The 25433-nt window shown below is 45.5% G+C and overlaps 1 protein-coding gene across 1 annotated transcript in view; it reads left to right on the top strand.

Annotated features, from left to right (window-relative positions):
* The window catches only part of SLC2A13 (solute carrier family 2 member 13), a 222952-nt gene that overhangs the window by 11544 nt on the left and 185975 nt on the right, over positions 1 to 25433 (top strand). Inside the window, exon 2 of the mRNA XM_054988163.1 lies at positions 23161 to 23320. Within this exon, the coding sequence (XP_054844138.1) occupies positions 23161 to 23320 (160 nt within the window). The remainder of the gene's footprint in view (positions 1 to 23160; positions 23321 to 25433) is intronic.

The raw sequence follows: 25433 nt of genomic DNA, 5'->3' as shown, positions 1-25433 counted from the left end.
ACAAAGATTAGGAATAAAATGCTGCTATAATTGTTCAGTTGTTTTGATTTGCATCTTAGTTTTGTTTTAGTTCTGAGGAATTGAACTGCTTGACACTTGAGCTTTGTGTTTGCCCAAGCTGAATTGTACATATATAAGTAGGATTTTAATGTTTATGTATTTATCTGATGATTGTAATTTTGTCTCCTCTGACATGGAGTCAGTATGCGCCTTTCAATGCTGATGCTAAGCACCTCTGCCTTGCATAAAATTAGTAGCACCACCAAGCTTGTATATATTGCTGCAATGTAACTAAGAATACAAGATCAATGTGACTTAACCTGAGTTTGGTATTACTAAGGCTTTCTGACTGTTCTGTTGTATCTATTAGCATTAAGTGTGTGGGTGAAGGATAGTTTCCATGTGTTGAGGGCCTACTTATGGTTGAAGTGTGGATTCTGATTTCTGATTACAAATTGCTTTGTATGTTGAAATGTGTTAAAAGCACACATATAAATGCGTTGCGCTTTTGTTTTCTATAGCACACTGATATGTCAGAAGAAACATGAGCTTTGAAATAGCCATTTCATTTCAATAGATTATTATTTAGTTGACTACCCATCTGCTTTGAAATGTTTAGTAAAATTTAAATAAATTTACATATCACCCACTCACCTTTTTGAAATATTTATTTATTTACTAGCAAAAAAAGCCCGTTGTGGGAAAAATACAACGGGATCTAGAAAGGGGCAGGCGGGCAGGCAGGCATTCCCTCCTGCTCTGTGACTGATCCCGTCCAGATGAAGGCAGGGGGGTAGTCGTGGCCACCTTCTCTGCACCTGATCCCAGCTGAGTGAAAGGAGGCAGGCATTGTCACCTGCTCTGTGCCTGATCCTGGCCGGGTGAAGCAGGGGTAGGCATTGCCGTGTGCTCTGCACCTGATCCTGGATGGGAGAAGGAGGGACGGGCATTGCCTCCTACGATGCGCCTGATTCAGGCTGGGTGAAATGAGGGGGGGTATTGCTGCCTGGTCCATGCCTGATTCTAGCAGGTTGAACAGGGAGCAGGCATTACCTTCTGCTCTGTGGCTGATACCAGCTGGGTGAAGGCAGGGTAGGCATTGCCACCTGTTCCGCTCCTGATACTACCTGGATGATGGTGGTGTGCAGGCATTGCCACCTGCTCTATTCCTGATCTCAGCTGGGTGAAGGGTGGAGCGGGCATTGCCATCTGCTTTGCTCCTGATCCGAGCTGGGTGAAGAGGGGATGGGCATTTCCACCTACTCCGCTCCTGATTTCAGCTGGGTGAAGGCAGAGGATGGGTATTGCTCCCTTCTCCGCACCTGATCCCGGCATGGGCTTCTCGCCATGACATGCTTTCTGGAGGTCTGGCTGCCTCATCTGGATTTCCCTCCACAGCAGTGCCCTCTGGTGGTGAACCAGGGTAGGAAGTGAGTTGTCTTAAATATGCTTAGCCTTTTATATAGTAGGATGTTATTCATAATCTGCCTTTCTCATGGAGATACAAGGAGTATTATATGGTGAAAGTTAGGATGATCAATGATTGGGACATTCAGTAAACAATACAATAAGATTTAGATTGCAAGGATCTGATACAGAGCTGAAACAATGCTGAAATAACCTAAACAATTTAATATGACATGTTAAATGATGCAGAAACTATGCAGTAGGAACATACTTGTAACAGCAGACAGTACTCAGTAATATAGTCTACGGTCAGGATCGGGCCCGAAACGGGCCGCTGCTTTGCGGGGGAGTGCTCTCCTGTGCAGTAGCAGCCTGTTTCAGGCCAATTTGGGCCCAATCTTGGCCTTTTGGGGCCCGTTTTGTCCCAATTTGGGGCCAAAACAGCCAGGATTGGGCCCTAAATGGCCACGATTGGGCCGCTGCAGGGCGGGGGAGTGCTCTCCTGTGCAGCAACAGCCTCTTCCAGACTGGTTCAGGCCTGATCATGGCCGTTTCAGGCCCATTTCAGCCCAATTTGGGCCCTAAACAGCCAGGATCAGGCTGCTGCTGGGCAGGGGAGTGCTCTCCTGCGTGGCAGCAGCCATTCCAGGCCTGAAATGGCCCGGATCAGGCTGCTGCCGGTCAAGGGAGTGCTCCCTCATGCTGCAGTGGTCCATTCTAGGCCAAATTTGGCCTGATCTGGCCTTAATCAGGCTCCCTGTGGCGCACGGGAGCGCTCCCGGAGCAGCCATGGCCTGTGTGATTGACATCACTTCATCGCACAGTCCTGGGAGTATGCGTGTGATGTGCGCATGTGCATGTAGTGACGGGGCGCCACCTCCTCCTGGGAGTTGTCCTGGGTGAGAGTTCCCCCCCCCTTTCCCCAGAAAAAAAGCCCTGATTAAACCCGACAGGGTAGTATCTCGTCATGATTGGAAAATATAAGTGTTCCCTCTGTGAATACTTGTACTCCAACAGAAGGTGATCAGGGCCAGGGTGCCCATTGAGGCCAGGTAGGCGGTGGCTGCAGGCGCGGGGTGCTGGAGGGAGCGCCGGAGGAGGCACGGCAGGCGGGAGCGCGCGCCACAAAGCGCCAGCCTCCTATCCCTCCCACCCTGCACTGCTGCCGCCGCCATCACAAGCCCCCGGCCAGGCGCAGCCACCGCGGGCAGGCATCTGCGGCGGCGCAGGCAACCGAGCGGGAGAGCTCGGAGGCCGCCCGCCGCAGCATTTGGGTCGGCGGCGGCGCGTGCGCTCCTGTGATGACGTCATGCGTGATGTCATCACAGAGGCTGGTGCGCACTTGTGCGCGCGTGCGGGCGCCCAACCGGCTGGCCGCGAGCGTGGCAAACCCTTGCACCGCCCCTGAAGGTGATGACCAGCACCCTTTAGCAATTAGTTTTTGGTATGTGTGGAGGATAAAGCATGGTTTCATCTCTCCTAAAACAGGATCCGCCCAAGACATATTTCTCTCTGACTCAGGAAATCTAGACGGTCCCACCACTTTCCCCCTAATTTCATTCCCTTTAGATTAGTGGCCCGTATGTCTTGTGAATGAGCACGCTACTGAAGTCCAAAATGCTGAGGCTGCCATGGAAACTGGCATTACGGAACCGGCAAGTTTTTCTTGCTGTCATGTTAAACTAAGAGTCCACAAACATACAAAGAGAGGAAAAGAGAAATATGATTATTTGGAAATCATAGCGAGACAAAATATATCTGAGCAGTTTGCTTTTCTGTAACCCAAGTCTTTCTTATGCATGTTCCCTCTAATTTTTTATTCTCTTTATGATTCTAATCAGTTTCATAATTCCAAAATCATTACTTTGGAGAAATGCTTTTTTAAAAAAAAAACTTTTTTGAAATTTCCAGAATACTGGTAAACATGCAAATAGAGAATGGTATATAACTGAGGTTGGTGGTTAATAATACATCAGGTGAGGACAGGATCGGATAGGTTATAGTGACCACTTAATATACAGTAATAATCTTAAGACTACCAGGAATTAGATGTCTCAATTTTCATCTTTTTCTATAAAATCCCAAAAGGGAGACTGTCTTTCAAAAAAAATCAAAGTAGTAGGTTGTATTTTCAGCCAATGAAATGCTGTCAGATACTTTGTCCATTACTAGGTATTCCCACAGTTCATTAATCCAAAACTGTACCGGAAGACTGAGAAACGCTTTTATTTGTAGGTTTGGACTGTTCTATAATCTTGAAACCCGTAGTTTTAAAAAGTGCTTCTTCCACTTAGCTGACAGGAAGGGGGGAGGGGAGCCAAATGCTTTCACAGCGGTATCCAGGGTGTTTCGTCATCCAGATGCCGCACCTGGCTGAAGACAAAGGAGTGACCAGAAGACTTTCTGCTCCTCACTCCCAGTGCGGAGCAGGGAGGACAGAGAGTTGGAAGACTAAAATACCAGATTATGTTCTTTATGGAACCTTCAAGAAAAGCTTCTCTGACTGCCCAGGTGGTAGGCAAAGGGAAAGAATAAAGCCTCCTGGCCCAGGGAGGGGGATATCTTTGGCTGATGTATGCTGGAAGCAGAAGGAGCTGAGACCCGGCTCCTTCCAGGCGGTGGCCATCGGCCACACAGGGGGCTCAGAGGCCTAAGCTAGAACTACAGGATATGGGGACTCCTCAGTTAGGTGCAACCCTTAAAGAACCTGCCTTTGAGTTACATCTACCTAGGGCGTGTGCAGGGATGACAGAGGAACTGATCCCTTGCTTGCTTTGGTGGTGCTATCCCTAAAAGTGTGAGTGTAAACATTTTCTCTCTTAATAATAATAAAAACCCCTTATACGCTGGTAGGTGTTCTCTGTACCGCATGGACTGCTCAACCATGCTGTTAAAAACAGGCGCCAAAGGAAGGGGATGGTCCGTTAGCAACTTGCCGATTCCTCCATGGTGCACAAGTGCAAGTGGTCCCTGTGGTAACTGTGCACTGAGGAGAAGGAGTCTAGGCACAAGGCAGGGCTCAGAGTGGCAGGCGTGCACAGGCGAGCGGGAAGTCTTGGTCCACCCCCACAAAGGCATAGTGATAGCTGTGGGCAGGCCTTTTTTGGGGGGGAAAGAGGTGGTGGAACTCGGTGGGTTGCCCTCAGAGAAAATGGTCACATGGCTGGTGGCTCCGCCCCCTGATCTCCAGACAGAGGGCAATCACAACTCCCCTCTGTCTGGAGATCAGGGGGCGGAGCCACCAGCCATGTGACCATTTTCAAGAGGTTCCGGAACTCCGTTCCCCCTGAAAAAAAGCCCTGGCTGCGGGTACAAGAGAGGGGGCACCAGGTGGGTAGCACTTGCCGGGTGAAGACTTGGACAGCCATGGGTTAACCTCAGACAACCGAGAAGGCAAGAAGGGGCAGTGCTTACGGATCAGTGGGGCTGTTCTGCCACAATGACACTTAACAAGGAGCGTAAGACCACGTATGTGAAATTGCTGATGCAGGATTAGTCATCTCTCTTGAGTAATTTATAACTTTGGACCATTTGCAACTAGAGTGGTTAAACAGTAGTAAAAATGTAGAACCCTTGTACCAATTATGTATGCCTATATGGATTATATATAGCCCAGACTAAGCAGGAACTTGGATGGGGACCATCAAGGAAGAGGGGGCTGTTTTGCAGGGGCAGGCAATGGCAAACCACCTCTGCTTCTCTCTTGTCTTGAAAAACACATGAGGTGGAATACAGGGGTCGCCGTGAGTCGGTTGCCTTGCTGCATAGCAAAATGCTAACTCTTAACTTCAGAAGAATTGCTTCCTCTTAACAAACGCTCTGCAGATGTCCATTTGAGGAAGATTGCTGCTTAATGTGAAAGAGTATAAAGGTGGCTTCACAGGAGCATTGGTTTTCCCTGTTGAATGTCTCTGAGCATGTTCATAGTGCTTTGTTAACAAGGCTTCTCTGCACTTCTTTCTCTCAAGTCCAACATTGCTGCCATAGATCCAGAGGAGTTAGCCGTGTTAGTCTGTAGTAGCAAAATCAAAAAGAGTCCAGTAGCACCTTTAAGACTAACCAATTTTATTGTAGCATAAGCTTTCGAGAATCACAGTTCTCTTCGTCAGATTACCTCAAGAGTCGGGTGTGTTTTATGCAGCGTTTAATCAGCTACTTTTGAGAGATCCTAGAAGAAAAACATCCTGGAATGACTTTGAGAGAGATCATTTGTGTAGCAGATTTAGGAGAATAATAAATTCATTGTGGTATCTAAAACACAGCAAATACAACGTGGCCAGGCTATGTAATGGTGGATATATAATTTGCTGTACTGTGCATATGTTGAAAGATGCACACTGGCTGCCTGTCTGTTTCTGGGCACAATTTAAAGAGTTGGTTCTTACTTCAAGGCCCTAGATGGTTTGGGACCAGGGTACTTGAAAAACAGCCTCTTCCCCTACTGCCTGGCCCTCCCGTTAATGTCCTCTTCCCCAAGCCCTGCACTCTGTGCTCCTGCTCTCCCTGGAGGCTTGCTTCACTGTCCTTGAGGTGCCAGGTCAAATCATTGTTTTTATGCAAACTTTTAATGGAGGGATTCCATCCCTTTTAGCTGTGTTTATGCTGTGGGGTGATGTGTTACATTGTTTTAGTGTCAGGCTTCTTCTGCTGTTATAATTTTATTGTATTGTTTTTTTGCATGTGAGCTGCCTTAAGTGGGTCTCTGCTAAGGTGGCATATACGTTTTCTAAAGAAATTAATACATGATTACTCCTTGATACCTCCCCTTTAATTCTTCACTCTCTATTCAGCACTAGTACAGCAATGCAGGGGACTCTTTAATCTTCAGCATGGTCAATGGGGAAATTTGGGAGGGTGGCATAGAATTTCCAACTCTGACTCGGGAAGTTCCCGGAGATTTGGGAGTTGTTCCTGGGGAGGAGGGCGATTGGGAAGGGGAGAAAGCTTGGTGGAGAAGGGGTGGCATAGAATCTAGCCTTTCCTTCGGAGGAACTGATCTCTTTAGTCCAGGGATCAGTTGTAATTCCAGAAGACCTCCAAGCTCCACCTGGAAGTTGGCATTCTTTGTGTGGTACATTCCCTTGCATAGCCAGCAGTGTGACTCTCAGGCAAAATAGGAGTCCCCCAGCTGTTGTCACATTTTGAAATTAAATCTTGCTGGGCAGCTTGTATTCTTGATTCTATGACTTTCTTAAAAGGAATCCACTAACCACAAAAACATAGAGAGCCAGTGTGGTGCAGTGGCTAGAGTGACGAACTAAGATCTGGATGACCCAGGTTCGATTCCCTGATCTGCTGTAGAAGCTGGGTGAGCTCGGGCCAGTCAGATACTCTCAGCCTAACCTACCTCATAGGATTGTTGTGAGGAAAAAGTGGAGGAGAGGAAAATAACGTAATCCTCTTTGGGTCCCCGTTAGGGAGAAAGGTGGGGTATGAATGAAGTGAAATAAAGTTAAAATATTTAAAGCAGCAATGATGTGTGACCCCTTCCGGCTGCCAATTATACTATGGGAAAAACGTTCATGATTCTACTTCATCAGGTCATTTTATGGGTGGGGGCCGTGGCAACTTGTTTCTTCCTCCCACCCTAAAATATAGTCCATTATATAATGGATTGCTGGTTTGTACAAGTGAGTCACTTGACATCTGTGTAACAGATTGTAAAACATGGGTTATTGTGAGATTTATTTATGCCCAACTTTTCAGCCAATTCAGTTAAGAGGCTTCCTGAATTCTTGTAATATCTGTGGTTGCTCATGAAAATCAACCTCCATTAGTCCTTAGTACGCAGGAATCTATAGCAGTCTACAATTTTGCTTTATTGTTCCATTGTGTCGTATACATGGGAAATTGAACGTTTTCGTGTTGCTTAAGAACTGCTGCTGAAATGGTTTCAGAATCTCAGTGGATTTTTGCCTTCTTGCTTGGAAGTCACAATTAGTTACAGAAGAAAGATGTTTTAATAATGCAGGTTGTTTCTTTACCTGGAAAACAACAAACAGATGTTCGCCATGATTCATTGCCTTTTGAACATTGCTCGTGTCAGCACCCTGGCTCTTTGAAGTACTATGTACCATTTCAGGGAGAGCTGGAGTAGGTGTCCTTCCCCACCCCGCCTCTAAAATGGGTGTCCTTCCACTGTGGTGCGTACTGCTTTGTAGTCCTACTTCAGAGCTTCTCGTTCTGCTTCAGGGCAGTGTGAGGAAGATAATGAATGCATCCTGTCAAAGCAAATAAGCTCTCTGCCAACTGAGTGTGAAGAGAGATGTGTCATCGACAAGCTACATTATGATGTCGTATCACTTACCCTTGAAGTGGTTGAGGTTGCCTGGACAACCAACAACACTTCCCCACCCTAGACAGTTCTGGTGCATATCCAGAGAGATGTGGAGCTAGAGCACGTTTCATGTATGTGGGTTCATCCCTTCATTTTGACATTGATGATGGAGTTGTATTATTATGAATGTTAACTATGGTTTATTAAAAAAGCAACCATGGCTTGCTTTTTATTAGAAGGTAGATTTGAAAATCCTGGCTGTTCAACATTGTAAATCTTAACCATGGTTTGTGTCGTTATAGGCATAACTGTTATTAATGCTGACATGCGGATTGAGGGGGAATTAATGTGGGAGAGGGAGGAGAAATTGAGTGGGAAAATGTGAGCATTCTCCCTGTTTTTTAACCAGTTTAGAGATTTGTAGTACTTGTCCGGGGTCTGAGTCCCAGCCCCCAGACTTGGTAGGAGGGAACAGCAGGTCAGCCGGGCTGACGGGCAAACAGAGGGGGCAGCCAGCAGACAGCAGGTCAACTGGTCAGCCAGCTGACAGCAGGTCAACCCCTCCCACAGGCAAATGGAGCCAGAACCTGCCGGTGCCAGGGGCAAGGGGCAAAAGCCCAGGGCCTCAGGAGGCAGGGGGAGACAGAGAGAGGCCAGCGAGTCCCACTCCCCTAGGGAGGGAAAGGGGGCTAGGCAAGGCAGAAGGGGGCAAGGGCAGAGGGATTGGGAGCCCAGCAGTCACCCACCCAAAGACCTTACCTGAGGAGGAGAAGCAGCAGCAGCCCCAACAACCCCAAGCCACGCCCCAGCTAGAAAATAGTAGCCTGGCCCAGGGGTTGCCAAAAGCCAAGCCACTCCAGGTGGGGCTATTGGAGGCACTCTGCAGGAAGCCCTGGGCAACCAGCCAAGGAGCCGCAGCTGGACCCACCTTCAGCCATCAGCTCAGCCAGGGAGGCCGAGCTGCTAGCCAGGGGACTGCAGCTGGACAGGCCTTCAGCAATCAGCCAAGGCAGGGAGGCTGGGCAGCCAGAGAACAAGGCACAGCTGGTGCTGGTCAGTGGGGCCAGATCAGCTACCCCAGCTGCAACTGCTTGGTGCAGCCCAAGGCCAGGCTGGAAGAGGGGTGGGGCAGTAGAAGGAAGCCCTATAAAAGCTGGCTGGGAAGAGCCCTGTGGTGGTGGGTGTGAGTGAGGAGTGATGATGTGGAGTGAGAGCAGTAAGATGCAAGGGTGGAGGCTTGGAGGAGAGTCCTGGAAGGAGGAGATGAAGGAGGACGCAGAGGGTAATCAGGCCAGGTTGAGCAGGCCAGCGAGTGGACTGAGAGGGAGTCTGGGTGAGGTATACCGCCCCTCCTTCCACAGAGCAGGGTCCTGCAGAATCCCTGCCCCCCCCCTGTGATGTCAGGAGCAGACCGCCCAGTGCCACGCCCAGCGGCAGCAGCGGCAAGCCCTGACAGTACTTTTATAATTTGTTATTTATTTATAGTCTGTCAATGGGGACCCAAAGTGGCTTCTCCTCTACTCCATTTTATCCTCCCCAAACCTCTGTAAGATAGCTTATGCTGAGTGCCTGTGGCTAGAGTGGCGAACTCAGATCTGAATGACCCAAGTTCGATTCCCCGATCTGCTGTGTGACAGGCACAAGATCACCTAGCAAGCTCTGTATTGGGTACAATCAGAAAGCTATTTGTAGCTTCACAGGCTCTTCGGGTTGGCATTGGCTAAGAGAACTTCAGGGTTGCCCTTAAAGGCTTGAGTTTCTGCTTTGTAAATGTGTTGAGTTTTTTGCATCTCCTTGCTCTGCTGTTTGACGTATTTGGAAATTAACTTAAATACCAATTTCAGAACTTTTGCTCCTTCTCATCATGGCACATTCAGTGCAGCGTGCTATTATACTTTCCTGCTCCGGAAAGGCTTAATGTTAATTGTTAAGCTTTTATTGCAAGGCCATGACTTGCATTTACATGCATTATTCTTGGCCTGTTCAAGATTTTATCCTTTCTGTTCATTTCCATTTCATTTTCTGCGTGATATAGTCTAATGACTGACTTAAAGAGTAGTCATTAGAGACTTGGGAAGATAAATTTAATTATTTAATTTTCCAAAACGAAAGTGGATATTTAACTATTGGATTGAACTAAGAAGTCAAGTACAGGTTCTGGCTAAGCAGTACCTGGGATAAGTTTAATAAGCAGGAAGAATACTATTCTTAGAACTGCTAGCAGGCGGTAGGGATCTTGGGGAAGAATCATGAAAAGAGATAGAAAGCTGGTTTGTGGATGACTGCATGTCCTGTTTCTGCTGATTTTATGGGCTTGTTAAATAAATAATAGTCGTGTTGGCATGGAAAATGCAGTTCTTGGGGTTTTAAAAAAATTGGTTGAAGTTGAAAGTATTGATTTTAGTGCACTGAGGTTTAATAGGGTTTTGAGTAAAGATACTGAATTTTGGCCCTTGAGTTCCTCCATCCCTAGATGACTCTGCTTAGGAAAGTTGGTTAACACGTGTTCACCGTCTTGTCTTCTGTGCAATCCCACATGGGAGCTGCACATGCACAGAAGAACACTTGAACAACAGTTACAACTAGGTGCAACCCTGTTTTCTTCCTCCTTGTTTACTCGACTGTGAAAAAGAATGGCGTTGGCTTCAGTATTTCTGAAGAAACGTAGCATTTAACACCTTGCTGGAGAAATTCCTCTGTAAAGAACAGTGTAATACTAGGATAAGTTGTAGAATTTAAATGTGTTGTTTGTTCTGTTGTGATGAAAATGTGTTAAAAGATTGAGCTGTTGGTTGCACATTGTAACGCTAAGTTGTGTTGTGTAGAAAATTTGGAAACCAAAAGCCTACAAAAGGGCTGAATATCCATTTTAATTCATGATTAGTTCTGCTGAAATCTTGACACAGATTATTGTTCAAAATTCTCCAAATAAGCTTACTGATAAGGATCTTTCAGAAACATTTGTAAACAGCAGGGATTCTTCCAAACACTAAAATAACATGTCATCTTAAACCAAATAAAGACACTGATTTCAGAGGTTATATCAGGAATCCTTAATCTAATGGGCTACTGTTAATTGCAAATGTTTGTAATTGACACAGTTTGTACATTGCGACAAGGAAGGCAATGGGTGCTGAGTTGTAATTGGTGGGAACTTTTGTGTACCTGTATTTTTTTCCTGTGGTACATAGTACCAGTAAACTGGCTCTTAAACAGGGCCGTTTCCACACGGCTCCCCACTGCTCGTAACAACCCGGAATATCGCGAAAAAAACACGGAAGATTGCGTTCTCTCTCGTGAGATTTGTGTGACGTCACGTGACATCGCGCAAATCTCTTGCGAGAAAACGCGATCTTCCGCGTTTTTTTCGCGATATTCCGGGTTGTTACGAGCAGCGGGGAGCCGTGTGGAAACGGCCCAGGTCTCAGAGTAGGCAAACTAACTCATGTGACACAGGAACTGCAGTGAGAAAGGAATCACCCCCCCTCCCATCCATAAACACTCTTGAATAAGCGTTTGCTTCCTTCATTCAACGGTGAAGGAGGAGGACTTCTACCGATTTTCCCTTCCAGCTGCAGCACCCTGAGCTTTCTTACATATCGTCTTTGATGGTCCCCAGACCTCAGCTAGGGCTTTTGGAAGTGGGAGTGCAGAGGAAAGGGGGGGGGGATGGCAAAAAGCTGTTCTGCAAACTCACTCCTTTCAAAGATGGCTTGGATCCAACCTCCAGTTGTTTATGAAATTTCTAGTTCCTATTGTACTCATGGCCCTGAACCGGATGGCCTAGGCTAGCCTGATCTCATCTGTGCAGGCTCAGCCCCTGTCAGTATTTGGATGGGAGATCACTAAGGAAGGCAAGGGTTGCTATCAGGGCCCTATTAACCCATGGCCGGGCCCCTAGGCTTTCAGGTATTTCGGGCCCCCCCCAGCGCTTCAATCTTTCACCCCGCTACAGCTGACAGCCTGAGCCTGGTACGGTAGGTAGTAGTCCGCAGTATGTAGCCTCTTGTGTCTTTCTTCATAAGGAAGGTGGTCCAAGTGCTTGATCATTTTGGTTGTTATTTTCTGTATCTTTTTTGAGATCAGAGTTGTACTTAACATTCCAAATGCAGTCCACCATAGTCATATAATAACAAGGGCTTTATGACACTGGAAATTTTGTTTTCAGCCCCTTTCCTAATAATGTTAGCGCAGAATTTGCCTTTTTAAACACACACACTGAGTCGACCCTTTCATTCACCATGTTTTTTCTTGGTCAGTTAGTATTAGTTTGAATGTCACCAGCATTTGTTTAAAGTTAGCCTTTTTCTTCCTGTGTGCATCACTTTATATTTACATTCAGTCTCTTTGGCTATGGCATAATCAACATAAATCAATAATTTATGTTCAAAGCTTCACAGTTTAATGACTCTAAATTGGCATTATCTCTAATCATAATCTCTGGAGGTTCAGTGTGGATAATAAAAAAGTGTGACAGAAAGGGGTTATCTTTGGAGATAGAATTCTTGAAGTTTGTTATTGGTTTAGTAGCTGGTTGTTTCGTAAATTTCTTTTACAATTTTGTAGAGTCTGTATAGGGTGAAACATTTTCTAGTGCTTTAGTTTTCTGTGGGGGGGAAATCAATTTTTTAAAGATTAATTGTTTCATAAAACTAATAACAAGGATTGGATGCAATTACCCATGCAATTTTAGTTGAGTGTGGCAGTTTCAAAGCTGTAGTGTTTTTCAGGTGACTAGCCCTAGAAATCTCTATATATACCTTTAAATATATTCTTCATCAAGATCTTAACATGTTTTTAAGTTAACCCTGGTTCCTACTGGATTATGTTTTTTTCTAAAATAGGTGTTTTGCATTTGATTTAGAGGCAAGCTGACTTTTTATTGTTATGATGACAAACAGGTTAACCCCCCCCCCCCACAATATATTTATATGCTACAACACTTTTTGTCATAGGATTAATACAAGCACAAGAAACTGTAAAAAGTAGGGTCAGGTTTTGTGGCAGCAGTAGTTAGAAAATGTGGTCATTAAAATATGAAACCCTCAAGACTGAAAAATGAATCTGTCTGCTAAATATTTGGGCCGGCTCCTAGATCCAAGTAAAATTTGTCAAGCCTCTCCCTAGCGCCTGTAGTTCTACATCTTCCGTTTTTGCTTTTCTGGTGCTGGTACCTCCCGTATCATAAGGATACCTAAGTTAGGAAGCTATTGGATTCAAAATGTTTGCAATGTTCTTCGTAAGTGATAGAGTGGTATTGCTTGGAGATAATACCACTGTAGAAAACACTGTATGAAGCAGCTCCCACTTGTAATTCCTGGCAATTGGCCATGCCGGATCTGTTACCTGTGAAGAGGTTATAATGATAGATTCTTCAGCAGAAGGCGCTGTGTTGTTGTTGTTGTTTTTAAAAAATGTTTCTACTGCTTTCACACTCCTTCCAGATTCCTCAGTTGAGCAATAAAACTCTTATCTTAAACTGTCATGCTCGTGATGGAAAAATCAGAAGCATTAATTGACATTTCTGCCCGGCAGCTAGCAAAAAATTGGAGAATTTATTCATCCTGTGTGACGTAGAACTCCTTGTTTGGCACCAGGAACTGAAGGAGATGAAGCACACACCGAAAAAACAGGCGCTTAAAAAAAATAGTGGAAGTTCAGTAGGTTCCAGCAAGAGTTAGGAAGGAACTTGGCGCGCTGTGAACAGCTAAAGATAACTTTAAATCCTTGGCAGCTGAGAACTGTGCCAAATGAACAGATCTTGTAATTTGTTTTTGCGGAGAAGAAATGTTGTTGAGAAAACTCAGTATTTCTTGAGAAATCCCTTTGTGTTACTTCAGTTTATTTCCCGGGTTGGGAATGTAACTGAATCTGCTTTGGTTGCCTTGACCTGAACTGAGGGAGACCTAATGAATCTGTCTCTGGTGATCGTTTTGGTTTTGGTTTTGGTCATGATAGTCTCCTGTGGTGCCTGCCATGATAAGGAAAGGGGCACCTATTTATTGGATAATTTCCAAAAGGTGGTACCAAGAGAGAGTTGCTCTGCCACATGGCATGATGCTAATTGGGTCCTTCAGGGATTCACTCTGTCCCTTGCTCCTGATACTGACTGTATTAATCTCACACTGTGTAATCCGCCTTGAGTCTCAGTGAGAAAGGTGGACTATAAATGACGTAAATACATAATATGAAATCATTGTGTGAGGTCATCCACAGATCTGAGGTATTGTATCTTCAATGTGTGGATGATACCCATGGTGTTCTTTTTCATTTGGATCATGTGATGAAGTGGATGTTCTGAATAGATGCTTGGAGTTGCTAGTAGACTAGAACTGAAGCATAATCAAATAAGGAGAAGATGTTATTGGTTTCTCCCAGATAGTGGTCTTTCCCTTACTTGGGGTGGGGTTGTGTTGCCTTGTAGAGACGAGATGCATAATTTGATGGCACTGTTGCATGGATTGCCTTCCATGGTGTGCCAGCTCTGGTCCTTCCTGGATAGAAACAACCAGGGCTTTTTTTCAGGTGGAACGGAGTTCCAGAACCTCTTGAAAATGGTCACATGGCTGGTGGCCCCACCCCCTGATCTCCAGACAGAGGGGAGGTTAGATTGCCCTCTGTGCTGCAGCGGTGTGGAGGGCAATCTCAACTCCCCTCTGTCTGGAGATCAGGGAGCGGGGCCACCAGCCATGTGACCATTTTCACCAAGGGTGATTTAAACTTTAAAAAACTCCCTCCTTATTCCAGCTGACCCAAAGTGACGTCATTGGTCCTGAGAGCGTGCACGCACTTTGTGCGTGCACATGTGGTACCAGGGGCACCACCTCCCGCCAAGAGTTGCCCCCTGTGCTGGCAACCCACTGAGTTCCACCACTTCTTTTCCCAGAAAAAAAGCCCTGGAAACGACCTTGTCATAGTGGCCATACAGTGGTAATAGCTAAGCTGATTACTGTAGTGCAGTGTTTTGGACACTGCGTCTGGTCCAGAATACGGCAGCCAAACTGGGACTGGCCACAGCAACTTTTTCCGCATTATTAAAAATCATTTTTGGCTTCATCTTCTCTGGGCACAATTGAAACTTGGCAGTGGCCTGTGAGGCTCTGAATATCTGGGACATGAATATCTTAAGGACTTGAATCTAGTAAAAACTACCACTAATGGAAGAGGGGGTGCTTTTTGCTGATCCCCTCTCCCCCAGGAACTGCGTTTTGGGGTATAGTTTGGAATACAACGGGAGGGAGGATGGGAGGGAGCTCCATCCCACTAAAAGAAATCCCTTCTGCCAGCAGAGATTTTCTGTGGGATCCAACCCCATAGTCTCCTTGCTGCTTTCTCTCAGTTAAGATATTTTTGAAAGGTCCTTGTCTGAGGACCCCAACCTTCAGAAACCGAAGGGTTATTAAAGAGGTGGCCTTCTCTGTGGTGCCATTCTAACTGTGGAACTCCATTATTAGTCTTCCTGGTGCCCAGGCTATCATCTTCTAGGCATCCAGGGAGGTATGTCCTGTCTTACTGATGCTTTTAACTGCAAAACTTGATTTTAAAAAATCTGAACAGTAAAAACCATATTGTTATGGTTTAGGGGCACTGGGATAATTATGCTTTGTTGGGAATGTACCCCTATTGCATTGGTTAATACAGTGCACAGAAAGTAGCATGTTACTCCTTGAAATGACACACACATTGCTTCAGGGAATATGTTTAAGCAACATTACAGATCTCAAGTAACCTGTCCGTTGTCATTCATCTAGAAAATGAGCTTGTGGATGTGGTATTCCATTCCATGGAGGATCTTGAAGGGCAGCAGAGCTGTTACCAGAAGCAGCGTTGTCACCATTGTAATGCCTTGTAAAGGTGATTGCAAACTCTGCGTGACATTGCTGTGCTGGATTCCCTTCCTGTTGCTATAACGGATGGGCAGAAGCTCAGTTGTCGGTGTTTGTATAGATTGTATTAGATGTTACAAAGAAGAGAGAACAAGGAGATGCACAGTAGAGGCCAGGGCCGATTCCAGACGACTAACCTGAAGGCGCTGCATGCTGCCATGTTCCGGACCGCGACGGGGAAAACGCGAAATATCGCGTTTTCTCGCGCGAGTTTGGCGCGACGTCTCTTAATGTCCAGTTTGACTCTAGTCCTGTGAATTCAATGATGTACATGAGCATTAACTGTCTCTCCTTACTCCCATGTTATGTTTTAATTGGCTTTTAGGAGGTGCAAGTTCTGCCTCCAGAAACTTTTTTATCTTTAAAATGGATAACACAATGTAGTCTTACGATTTCTTCAATTTTTAGTCTGATGAATGGTTGCAGTAGGTTGCTTAGGCCATCTGACTAGCACAGTATCGTGTATAGCAACTTGCTGCTGATGGTACCAGTTCAGTTATGGTCACCAAGTGGAAATCCGAACATGTTATGATTTCATAGCATAAAATATATAAAGGTCAAATTGATTTAAGGGCTTTGACACAATCCATGCTAAAACAGTCAAGGACTGAAATTCAAAGGTGAAAGGGTTGCAGAGATAATTTGTTCTTTCGAGGATATTGATCAAGTAACCACTAGAATTTATGTGTGTACTAGACACTAGTTTAGGGATTCTATTGATTCGTTGACCATTCATCTTGTGAATTTAATAGCTAGCCTGATGTGAGAGCAGGACTTAGAAGCAGTGTATGGGTTGCCCAGTCTTCCTGTACAGGGGCTTCTATGTACACACTGTCAGAACTAAGATGCTGGGAAAGGTTTCAAGATGGTCCAGGTTACATCTAACACACCTGCTTTCATCTGTCCCAAGATGTGCAGTTTTGGTGCAGCTTCAGTGTTTGGCTGTGTTTTGATCATTTTAAAGCATCATATCTTTCCTTTCAGACTAGCTCAAGGTGATTGCAAAACAAAACTAACAAATGAAAGAATTTCAATTACAGCAACACACGTTATATAATCAGCTCAGTGCAGCATAATTGCAGCCACAACTCCAAAGTAGCAAATGCCTGAAGAAATAAATACGTCTTCAGTGCCCTCTTAAAGCCAGATTCCAGATTACTTTCTTAGGAGAGGTGTACCAATGTGGTGGAACTATGCAAATATTCTTTGCATACATTCTGGCATTCCTAATTGGGTAGGGAAATGAAAGCAAGGGGTCTGTTAACTACAACCCATGCTGGATTGTGACACTTCCCTCACACAGGCACTGGGGAGGGGGGCGTGATTTTTTCTTGCTTACAAACAGCCTGCTAACCTAAAATAACTACTCACCCACAATGATAATCTACTTAACACTAACAGACTCTGGTACCAAGGCTTACAACAAACCAAGATGCCAACTTTGTTCTCATATAGATCCTAGCAACGCACACCATCAGTGGACCCAACAACATCAGCCGTGCCATCTCGGGTTCATACTCCTGCTCCTCCTCCAATGTGATTTATGCTATCACGAGTCAGCAATACCCTTCCACCCTCTACATTGGACAAACTGGCCAGTCCCTCCAACAAAGAATTAATGGACATAAGTCTGATATCAGAAACCAAAGCATTCAAAAACCAATGGGGGAATATTTTAACCTTCCAGGACACTCAGTTGCTGACCTAAAAGTAGCAGTTATCCTGCAGAGGAATTTCAAAGGGAAATTAGAAAGATAGAATGAGAGAGATTCAGAGACTGCTGAATTGCAACTGATAATGAAGCTCAAGACAATGCATTCACCTGGACTGAATTGAGACCTTGGCTTCCTGTCTCATTACCAATGCTGATTTCTTCACACCCACTATCCCTTTGCATATCCTACCCTATCCAATCATGCCTGCTATTGTCATTCACCGGCGGTTGTCATTTGGCTTCTGTAATCATTCCACTCCCCAAGATATATAAGGACAGATGGACTCACATTCTAGCTGTATCTGAAGAAGTAAGCTGAGACTCACAAAAGCTCGTATCCTACCACAATTTTTTTTAGTCTTATAGGTTCTACTGGACTCTTGCCATTTTCCTGCCCAATTAGGGTGAGGATAAGATGCGGTTTTACATATAGTTAAACTAAGAGCTCAGCTTATTAGGAATAGTTCACAAAGAAATTGGCAAGCAGAGCAGCTAATGAATTTTTCTTGTTCCAACATTGGCAAAGTTACATTGACAAAGTTGGATTGACCTTGAGGTATTTGCAACTTTGGAACAACAAATGAATATACACTGTGTGGACAAACGTGAAGATTTACTAGTCTAGTCCCTGTACTTGTGATCTGTGGAGGAGGGCGACTGGTTTTTGGACCTTTACCAGCCACTGCAGAGAACCAGTCAAGATGGAAAGGAAGGTTTCGTGACCTGTCTTCAGGTTAGGGTAAATTCCTTCTTACAGTGCCATGGAATGCTGTCAGTTCAGATTTTGAGATCAACTCCTTCTGTTCTGGCTTCCTTGTGTGAACCATTTTCACACTGCTATGGGAATCTTGTCCACTATCTCATGAATCTCTGACACTGCTTCTGCTATGCTTTCCCATCTTTTCAAAGAGGAGAACAGATTTCTGCTTCATAATGGTTTGCACCATTATAGCTGAGGTCTGGTAAAACTATGACAGTCAGGCTGTCAGTAGATAACACCATCTGTTGATCTATGTGCGCGGAACAGTTGGTTGCCAGCTGGATAAAGAGAAGCAGACAAACGAAATGCAGACAAGAGTAGAAAATGATGGTGGCTGGTAGTTCTTGTCTGACAAAATAGAGAAAGTATAGGAACTTGCATCATCAGTTGATCTTGAGCCCCTCCCCTGCAACCCTTTCTGTCAGACTTCAGTCACATTTTGAAAAGCTGTGTCTTTGGAACGGAGCACTCTGCTGCTGTTTGCATTTACACAGTGCTTGCTTTGCTTCTGAAGCAAGCCTGGGTCGAATCCACATTCACCCATTACCCGCATGTTTATCGGATATCTTCCATTTGCCTCCAATCCGTGATTTTTTCCTCTTCGTTCACATCCCTGCTTCCAATCCGCCTTTCTCGCGCGTACCTCCGGTCACACGGCCGCTCGAAAACTGCTTTTTTGGGCGGGACCTTTTTTCCCCGCCCATTTTTTAAAAAATTTTTTGAGCTCACTTTTCCGTTATTTCGATCTTGTGTTATAAAGAAACGTCATTGAAGATAATGATGCCTCTCTTTCCCCCACTGACAGCACTGATGGCTCTTCCGTTTCTTTTTTGGAAATTTTGAAGCATGCGGGAAGCTTTTGTGGGCATTTCCTATGCAGGACAGTTCAGTGCTCGAATTTTACTGAAGTTTCACAAAGCCAAGCTTTGGGCGGGTTCAGGCCGGTCAGTCATTTGGATGAAGAGGCTGGTTTGAAAGGTGGTTTGAAAGGTGCAGTTTGAAAGGCTGGTTTGAAAGGTGCGGGTTGCATGTCTGTGCGAGTGGAGCGTGCCGAGACGCCACCCAGCTGTCCGCTCCCCCTTCCCCCCTCTCCAAGACTGGAGCGGCAGCGCCTGCGGGGTCAAGCCGGCTTGGTGGCCAGAGGGCCGTTTACCCCAAGGGGGGAAGGCTGCGCCCCCTCCCCTCCCGCGGACCGCCGCGCTGATGGGCGACCTCGCAGGGGCAGGCACCCCGTGAGCTGGGCCTCTGCGTGGCGAGCGCCTGAGCCGGAGCGCCCACAGTGGAGAGGGCGCCTCGCAGCGCAGCGCATCCTCGCCCCCCCCCCGGCAGCACAGCACTGGCTCACTGCAGAGAGAGGCTTGGAGGGACGCGGCTGTCTCCTCGGCCGGCATCCCCGGCCCGCCGCCGCCCGCTTCTCTCGGCAGCAGTTTTTAAAATCCATGTTCGTCTTCAGCCCCCCTCCGCGGATGTGCCAGCCCACGGGCCAAGCCACCTTTGCTGTCCCGGCAGCCCCCGCAAGCCCCGCCGTTCGGCTCAGCCGGGGATGCCTCGGCCAGTCCCTTCTCCGCTCTGAGCCGGGAGCCTCCAGCTGCGCCCGGGCTTCGACTCGGTCTGCCGGGCACCTTCTTGACCCCGGCGGGAGAGGAGGCGAGCGATGAGCCCGCCGGCTTCCCAGTGCCTCCAGCCCCGCCGCTGGGGCGGCCCTCGGCAGCGACTGTTTTCTTTATTTTGAATGATTGATTCACTGTAATTTCGATATTACAGTAATATAAAATAAAAAAATAAAAAACTGTTAAAAAGGAAGTTTTGCGAGTCCGTTCTGAGGATGGATTCACCCCAAAATGATTTTTCAAACTACCAGATTTGATTCAGAAACAGCATAATCAATAAATCCAATGCTATGAAGTCAAAAACAGTCTTTGCAGACTATGGAGCACTTGCAAGTTGAATCAGCCAATAGGAACTCTCGGAACGGCCGGAGAGACAGGAAGGGGGGGTGGTTTTTAAAAAAACCGCGAAAATTGCACATTGGCCCGTTCACGGCCACCGTGAAACTCCCGTTGAAAACCTGTGACCACATATTCGGGAGAAATGCGAATGAAATGCGTCTGTTTAATGAGGTAATGTGACCGGCACTCGGGATTGCGGGGAGAATGCGGGGAAAACGCGGAAAAAAAGAAGTAATGTGGATTTGGCCCTGGATTATCATTTGTTGAAGCACATGTAAAATTTGCTAAATTCTAGTTTCTGTTCAAATGTTGAGTAGCTAAATGGGCAGGGCTTTTTTTCAGCAGGAATGTGGTGGAACGGAGTTCTGGAACCTCTTGAAAATGGTTAGATGGCTGGTGGCCCCGCCCCCTGATCTCCAGACAGAGGGGAGTTGAGATTGCCCTCCGCGCCGCCGAGCGGCGCGGAGGGCAGTCTCGAGTCCCCTCTGTCTGGAGATCAGGGGGCGGGGCCACCAGCCATCTGACCATTTTCTCCGAGGGTAACCCACTGAGTTCCACCACCTCTTTTCCCAGAAAAAAAGCCCTGTAAATGGGTATTTCCAGAGATGGATCAAATGAACTAGGCTGTTGATTATGGTTAAGTTTGGGGTCTTTTATCCTGTTATGTAGCCCAGTGGGTGGTTAAGTAGCAATGCGGGGGCAAGGATCGTAGCAGTCATAGAATCATAGAGTTGGAAAGGGTCTTACAGACCGTCTAGTCCAATGCAGGAACAGCCTAAAGCATCCCTGGCAAGTATTCGTCCAGCCGCTTCTTGAAGACTGCCAGTGAGCCAGTTCTGTTGCTGGATTATTCTTAACGTGAAGAAGTATTTCTTAAATGTCCAGTCGGTATCTCCCCTCCTGTAGTTGAAACTGGTTGTTTCGAGCCCTATCCTGTTGCCAACAGGAACAGCTCCCTCCCCTAACAGCCTTTTAAATACTTAAAAAGAAAAATCATGCCGCCCCTCAACCTCCTGTTCAGATTGAACATTCCCAAGCCCCTGAGTCTTTCCTCGTAGCGCTTGGCCTCCGGGCCCCCGATCATCCTGGTGGTTCTGCTCGGCACCCATTCCAATTTGTCCTCCAGAACTGCACACAATACGCCAGGTGGGGCCTTGCCAGTGTGGTTTATAGTGGGGCAATGACTTCCTGTGATTTGGAGGTTATGCCTTTGTTGATACACCCTCAGATTGTGTTCGCTGTTTTTGCTGCTGCATCACACTGACTGCTCATACTTAGCTTCCCATCCCCCCATATCCCAAGATCTTGTTCACACACACTGCTACCCAGAAGCGTATCCCTCATGTAGTATGCATGCTTTGCATTTTTCTTACTCAGGTGGAGAACCTGGTGCTTAACCATGTTAAATCGCATCTTATTCAAATCTGCCCACTTTCCCAGGGTGTTCAGATCTCATTGAATGCCATCCCTGCTTTCAAGGGTGTTTGCTACTCCTCCCAGTTTGGTGTCATCAGCAAATTTAATAAATAATCCCTTCACACCCTCGTCCAGATAATTTATAAAAATATTAACAAGCTTTGGGTCCAGAACCAAACCCCGTGGTACTCCACTGGACACTGTTCTACTATGCATTTAAAAATGTGTTTTGATTTTAAATTACACTTTCCTTACTTTAAATGGTTTTTCCCCCCAACCATGTGGGTAGCTAAGAACTTATCTTGGGGTAATGGTCAGCTAAAATACAAATATCCAGTACTGTTTATCTGGCTTTTGGCCCGAGAGACTGGCCTCTGGCAAGATATGAACAAGGTTGTTGATTGAATGTTCTGGTAATGTAACTTGTGTTTTGTTGAACATGTGATAGAGGCAGGAGGGAATTAAGTTTAATACGAGATGCACTTTGGTTGGTAAGAAGCCACAATAGAGAAAACATAACTGCAGAAACTGGCTAGTTTCCTTTTTTCTTACGTTGCTTTGGAAATCTGGTGTGATGCCATATCTTTAAGATCTGAAGAAGTGTGTATATTTAGATTTATTAGCCCCCTCCATGAAATTGCAACCTAGATTGCTCCCAAGGAATGTGTACTTACAATGCCATTGATACTAGGCACATGTGCTGATATTCAGGGCTTTTTTTCTGGGAAAAGAGGTGGTAGAACTCAGTGGGTTGCCCTCGGAGAAAATGGTCACATGGCTGGTGGCCCCGCCCCCTGATCTACAGACAGAGGGCAATCTCAACTCCCCTCTGTCTGGAGATCAGGGGGCGGGGCCACCAGCCATGTGACCATTTCAAGAGGTTCCGGAACTCCGTTCCTCTGTGTTCCCCCTGAAAAAAAGCCCTGCTGATATTTATGTTCAGCACCTTGGTATTTGTAGGCGTATATAGGGCGCATGGTGGAAGTTGAGGAGGAGAAAGTCCTCCATGGATAAGAACGTCTCCATCTCTCACTACAGCTCAGTTACCCCCTGTAATGGTACTTCCAGGAACCCCTCGGAATAGCTTGGGAGCAAAGGGAGCGGGAAGTGGTAAAAATCCTCCTCTTCCATCTATAAAAGTCCTCCATCAGATCCAAGCCTATGGGGAAGAGCTGGGTAGCAGCATCGGTCTGGTTTGCAAGCCTGTTACCATGATACAGATACCTCTTTTCAGAAATAAAATTGCGGTTTTTTTCTGTGATTCCTGTGTATCATATATCTTCTGTGATTCATATATATGGCATGGAGATTTTGTGTGTGTGTAAATACTTTGTTACAGGAAACTGACTGACTCAAGCTTGTCTCTGGGTATATAAACTATATTTTTCATTTATTTAATTTATAAAACTTTTATATCCTGTTTCCTCTTGTCAGTCACAAGGCAGCTAAGAATATGTGATTACATTAGTCCCTTCCCCCTGTATATGTCAGTTTATATTGTAATTTCCTATTTTCATTGACATGCATTTAAATATCATTTTCCACTTGAATAATCTTGTATCTTTTTTAGATGTTGTAGTCTGTTTGCTTATGAATATCACCAGCCAGTACTTGAATATGAAAACCATTTCTCCCCTCTTTCAGAGCAAGTGTATTGATGGTTAGATGATGGTTAGGATGTCAAGGACATGCTGTGTTTGCATTCTTAGAGGCCTGTTGAGTTGATCGCTGATTTAATTTCTGTCTTGCAGGTATTGCTTCTATGACGGTCCCAGTATACATTGCAGAAGTTGCTCCACCCCATCTACGAGGCAGATTAGTTACTATAAATACACTCTTCATCACAGGCGGCCAGTTTTTTGCAAGTGTTATAGATGGAGCCTTCAGTTACCTTCCAAAGAATGGATGGAGGTTGGTGTGATTTTTTTTTTAAAACAAAAATTGAAAGGTTAAAAATTAATTTGCTATAACGAACCGGTTTTCCTAGTGGCACTTTCTTTTGCAGTGTTGAAATATGAAGATTTAGTTTATTTTTTTGAACAGCTGCAACAAAGAAAGATTTCAAGGGTATAGTAGAAATCCCACTCAAATAAGACAGCCAATCCACAAAAATTATTTTTTAAATATTATATAATTAAGCTTCTGTCTGTCTGTCTGTCTGTCTGAATAGTGACTGTCCTTTTTGGGCATATTCGTTTAAAATATATTCATAGGTTGCATAAAGGAAGAATCTTTATCTTGGGACACTTGCTTGTGTTGGGAGTGGCACGTAGCTTCCCTGGCTTTTTTCTCCTGTTGTAATCCCCCTCCCCCGAAATATGCCCCCTGAAAATCTTTGCTGGGTCAAGACAAAGCCATGGCCGCTAACTTTCATGAATTAAGACCGTCTTATTAAACACAATATCACAGCATTCTAGCAATAATGAAAGATTAAGTCAAACACACACAGTATATTATGCTGCCTCCTCCATGTTCATATGGTGCCTGCTGACAGATGCTCAGTGGCCCAGCCATTCACTTCAGTGGCAGAAGATGTCACATTGTGGTTCCGCTGGAGTAGGAGGAGGAAGTAGATGCCCACTGTTTTTTATGTAGTGTTAGAGATGATTCAGTCAGGTGTCCACCTGAGCTTTAAGGATGTCTTCTGTCTGAGCTTTCTTGACTTTTAACTGCCATGAGCTTGAATGAGCTGAAATGTTCATTTTTAAAGGGATCCCTCTTGGCTTCAGGGAGAGTTTATTTGTTTGTTTACAGTCCATCTTTCTCATTGAGACTCAAGGCGGATTACACAGTGTGAGTCTGTACAGTTCATTCCAAAGATGCTTCAGTAAACATGTAACAGGGTATATACATGCAAATCTGCAAATATTTAAACCAGCAGAAATCTAGCACAGAGTTCAAGAAATGTTGAAACGGAGCATAAAGAATCCTAAGACTGGTGCGTCAAACAAAATAGCTTCCCTGTAGGATCATACTTACAGTAGTAGTAGTAGTAAAGTTTATGGTCACTCCTTTACTGATGCAACCCTTTGAGACCGCTTCCTTATCTTACAGCCTTCCCATCTAAAAAATGCCCTCTTGAATAATTCAGTTTTGTGTAGTTTGCGGAAAGCCAGGAGAGTGGGAGCTTTTCTAACCTCTTCAGATAGGCCGTGCCATAAAGTGGGGGCCGCAACAGCACCCTGTTCAGATGAACAAAGCTGCTGTGGTGGAACATAGGGAGAGAGGCAGTCCCATAGATATGCTGGGCCAAGGCCTTGAAGAGCTCTGTGTGTGATAGCCGTACCTTGAATTGAGCCTGGTAATTGAGAGGTAGCCAGTGGAGTGACTGCTGGATGGGAGTGATGTTCATGCTCTTCCTAGCTCCCGATAATAGCCGAGCTGCAGCCTTGTGCAAGTTCTGGAAGTCAGCTGCACCACTCTCTTGTGACAGTGTCCTCTTGCCCATGGATACATGAATAGATCTTTAGTAAGGCGTAGCAATTCCTGGTTTGTATTCCTATTTATTTTGCATGTTGTTCCTGGCTGTGTGGTTTATCTTCTGCATACATCCCACTTACTCAGATTGCATACACTCTTTCCCACTTGCCAGACAGTCTATGTAGAAAGGGATCTGTACAGATGCTTTGGCTGGTTCACCACAACATTACTTAAGTTATCTCTTACTTCATATGAATGACATTTCCCCACCAGCCAGCAATCTTGTTGCTGAGGTTTGCACTAATTGAAATTCTCAAGCAGTGAATAAAGGGGCAGTTCTAGGGGAATGTGTTGAAATAATCTAGCCATGGATGTCGTTAGAACATAGAGAACTGTGAGCAGGTCTCAGCTATCAAAAAAAGTCATAGCTGGAACGGTAGCTAGAAATGAGAAAAAGAACTGGATGTCGCTGGAAAGACCCGGGGTGTCTGACTGTAAGCATAGCTCTAACAGCACCCTCAAGCTTAGAACTTGATTTTTTAATGGAATTGCAACCCTCTCAGAGCAGTCTGACTTCAGCGTCCATTGGCCATATTGACAGTGG

This window comes from Eublepharis macularius, chromosome 9 (genome assembly GCF_028583425.1).
Source record: "Eublepharis macularius isolate TG4126 chromosome 9, MPM_Emac_v1.0, whole genome shotgun sequence".
NCBI lineage: Eukaryota > Metazoa > Chordata > Lepidosauria > Squamata > Eublepharidae > Eublepharis > Eublepharis macularius.
The sequence above is the reverse complement of the archived record's forward strand: the minus strand, read 5'-3'. Positions and strand labels throughout refer to the sequence as shown.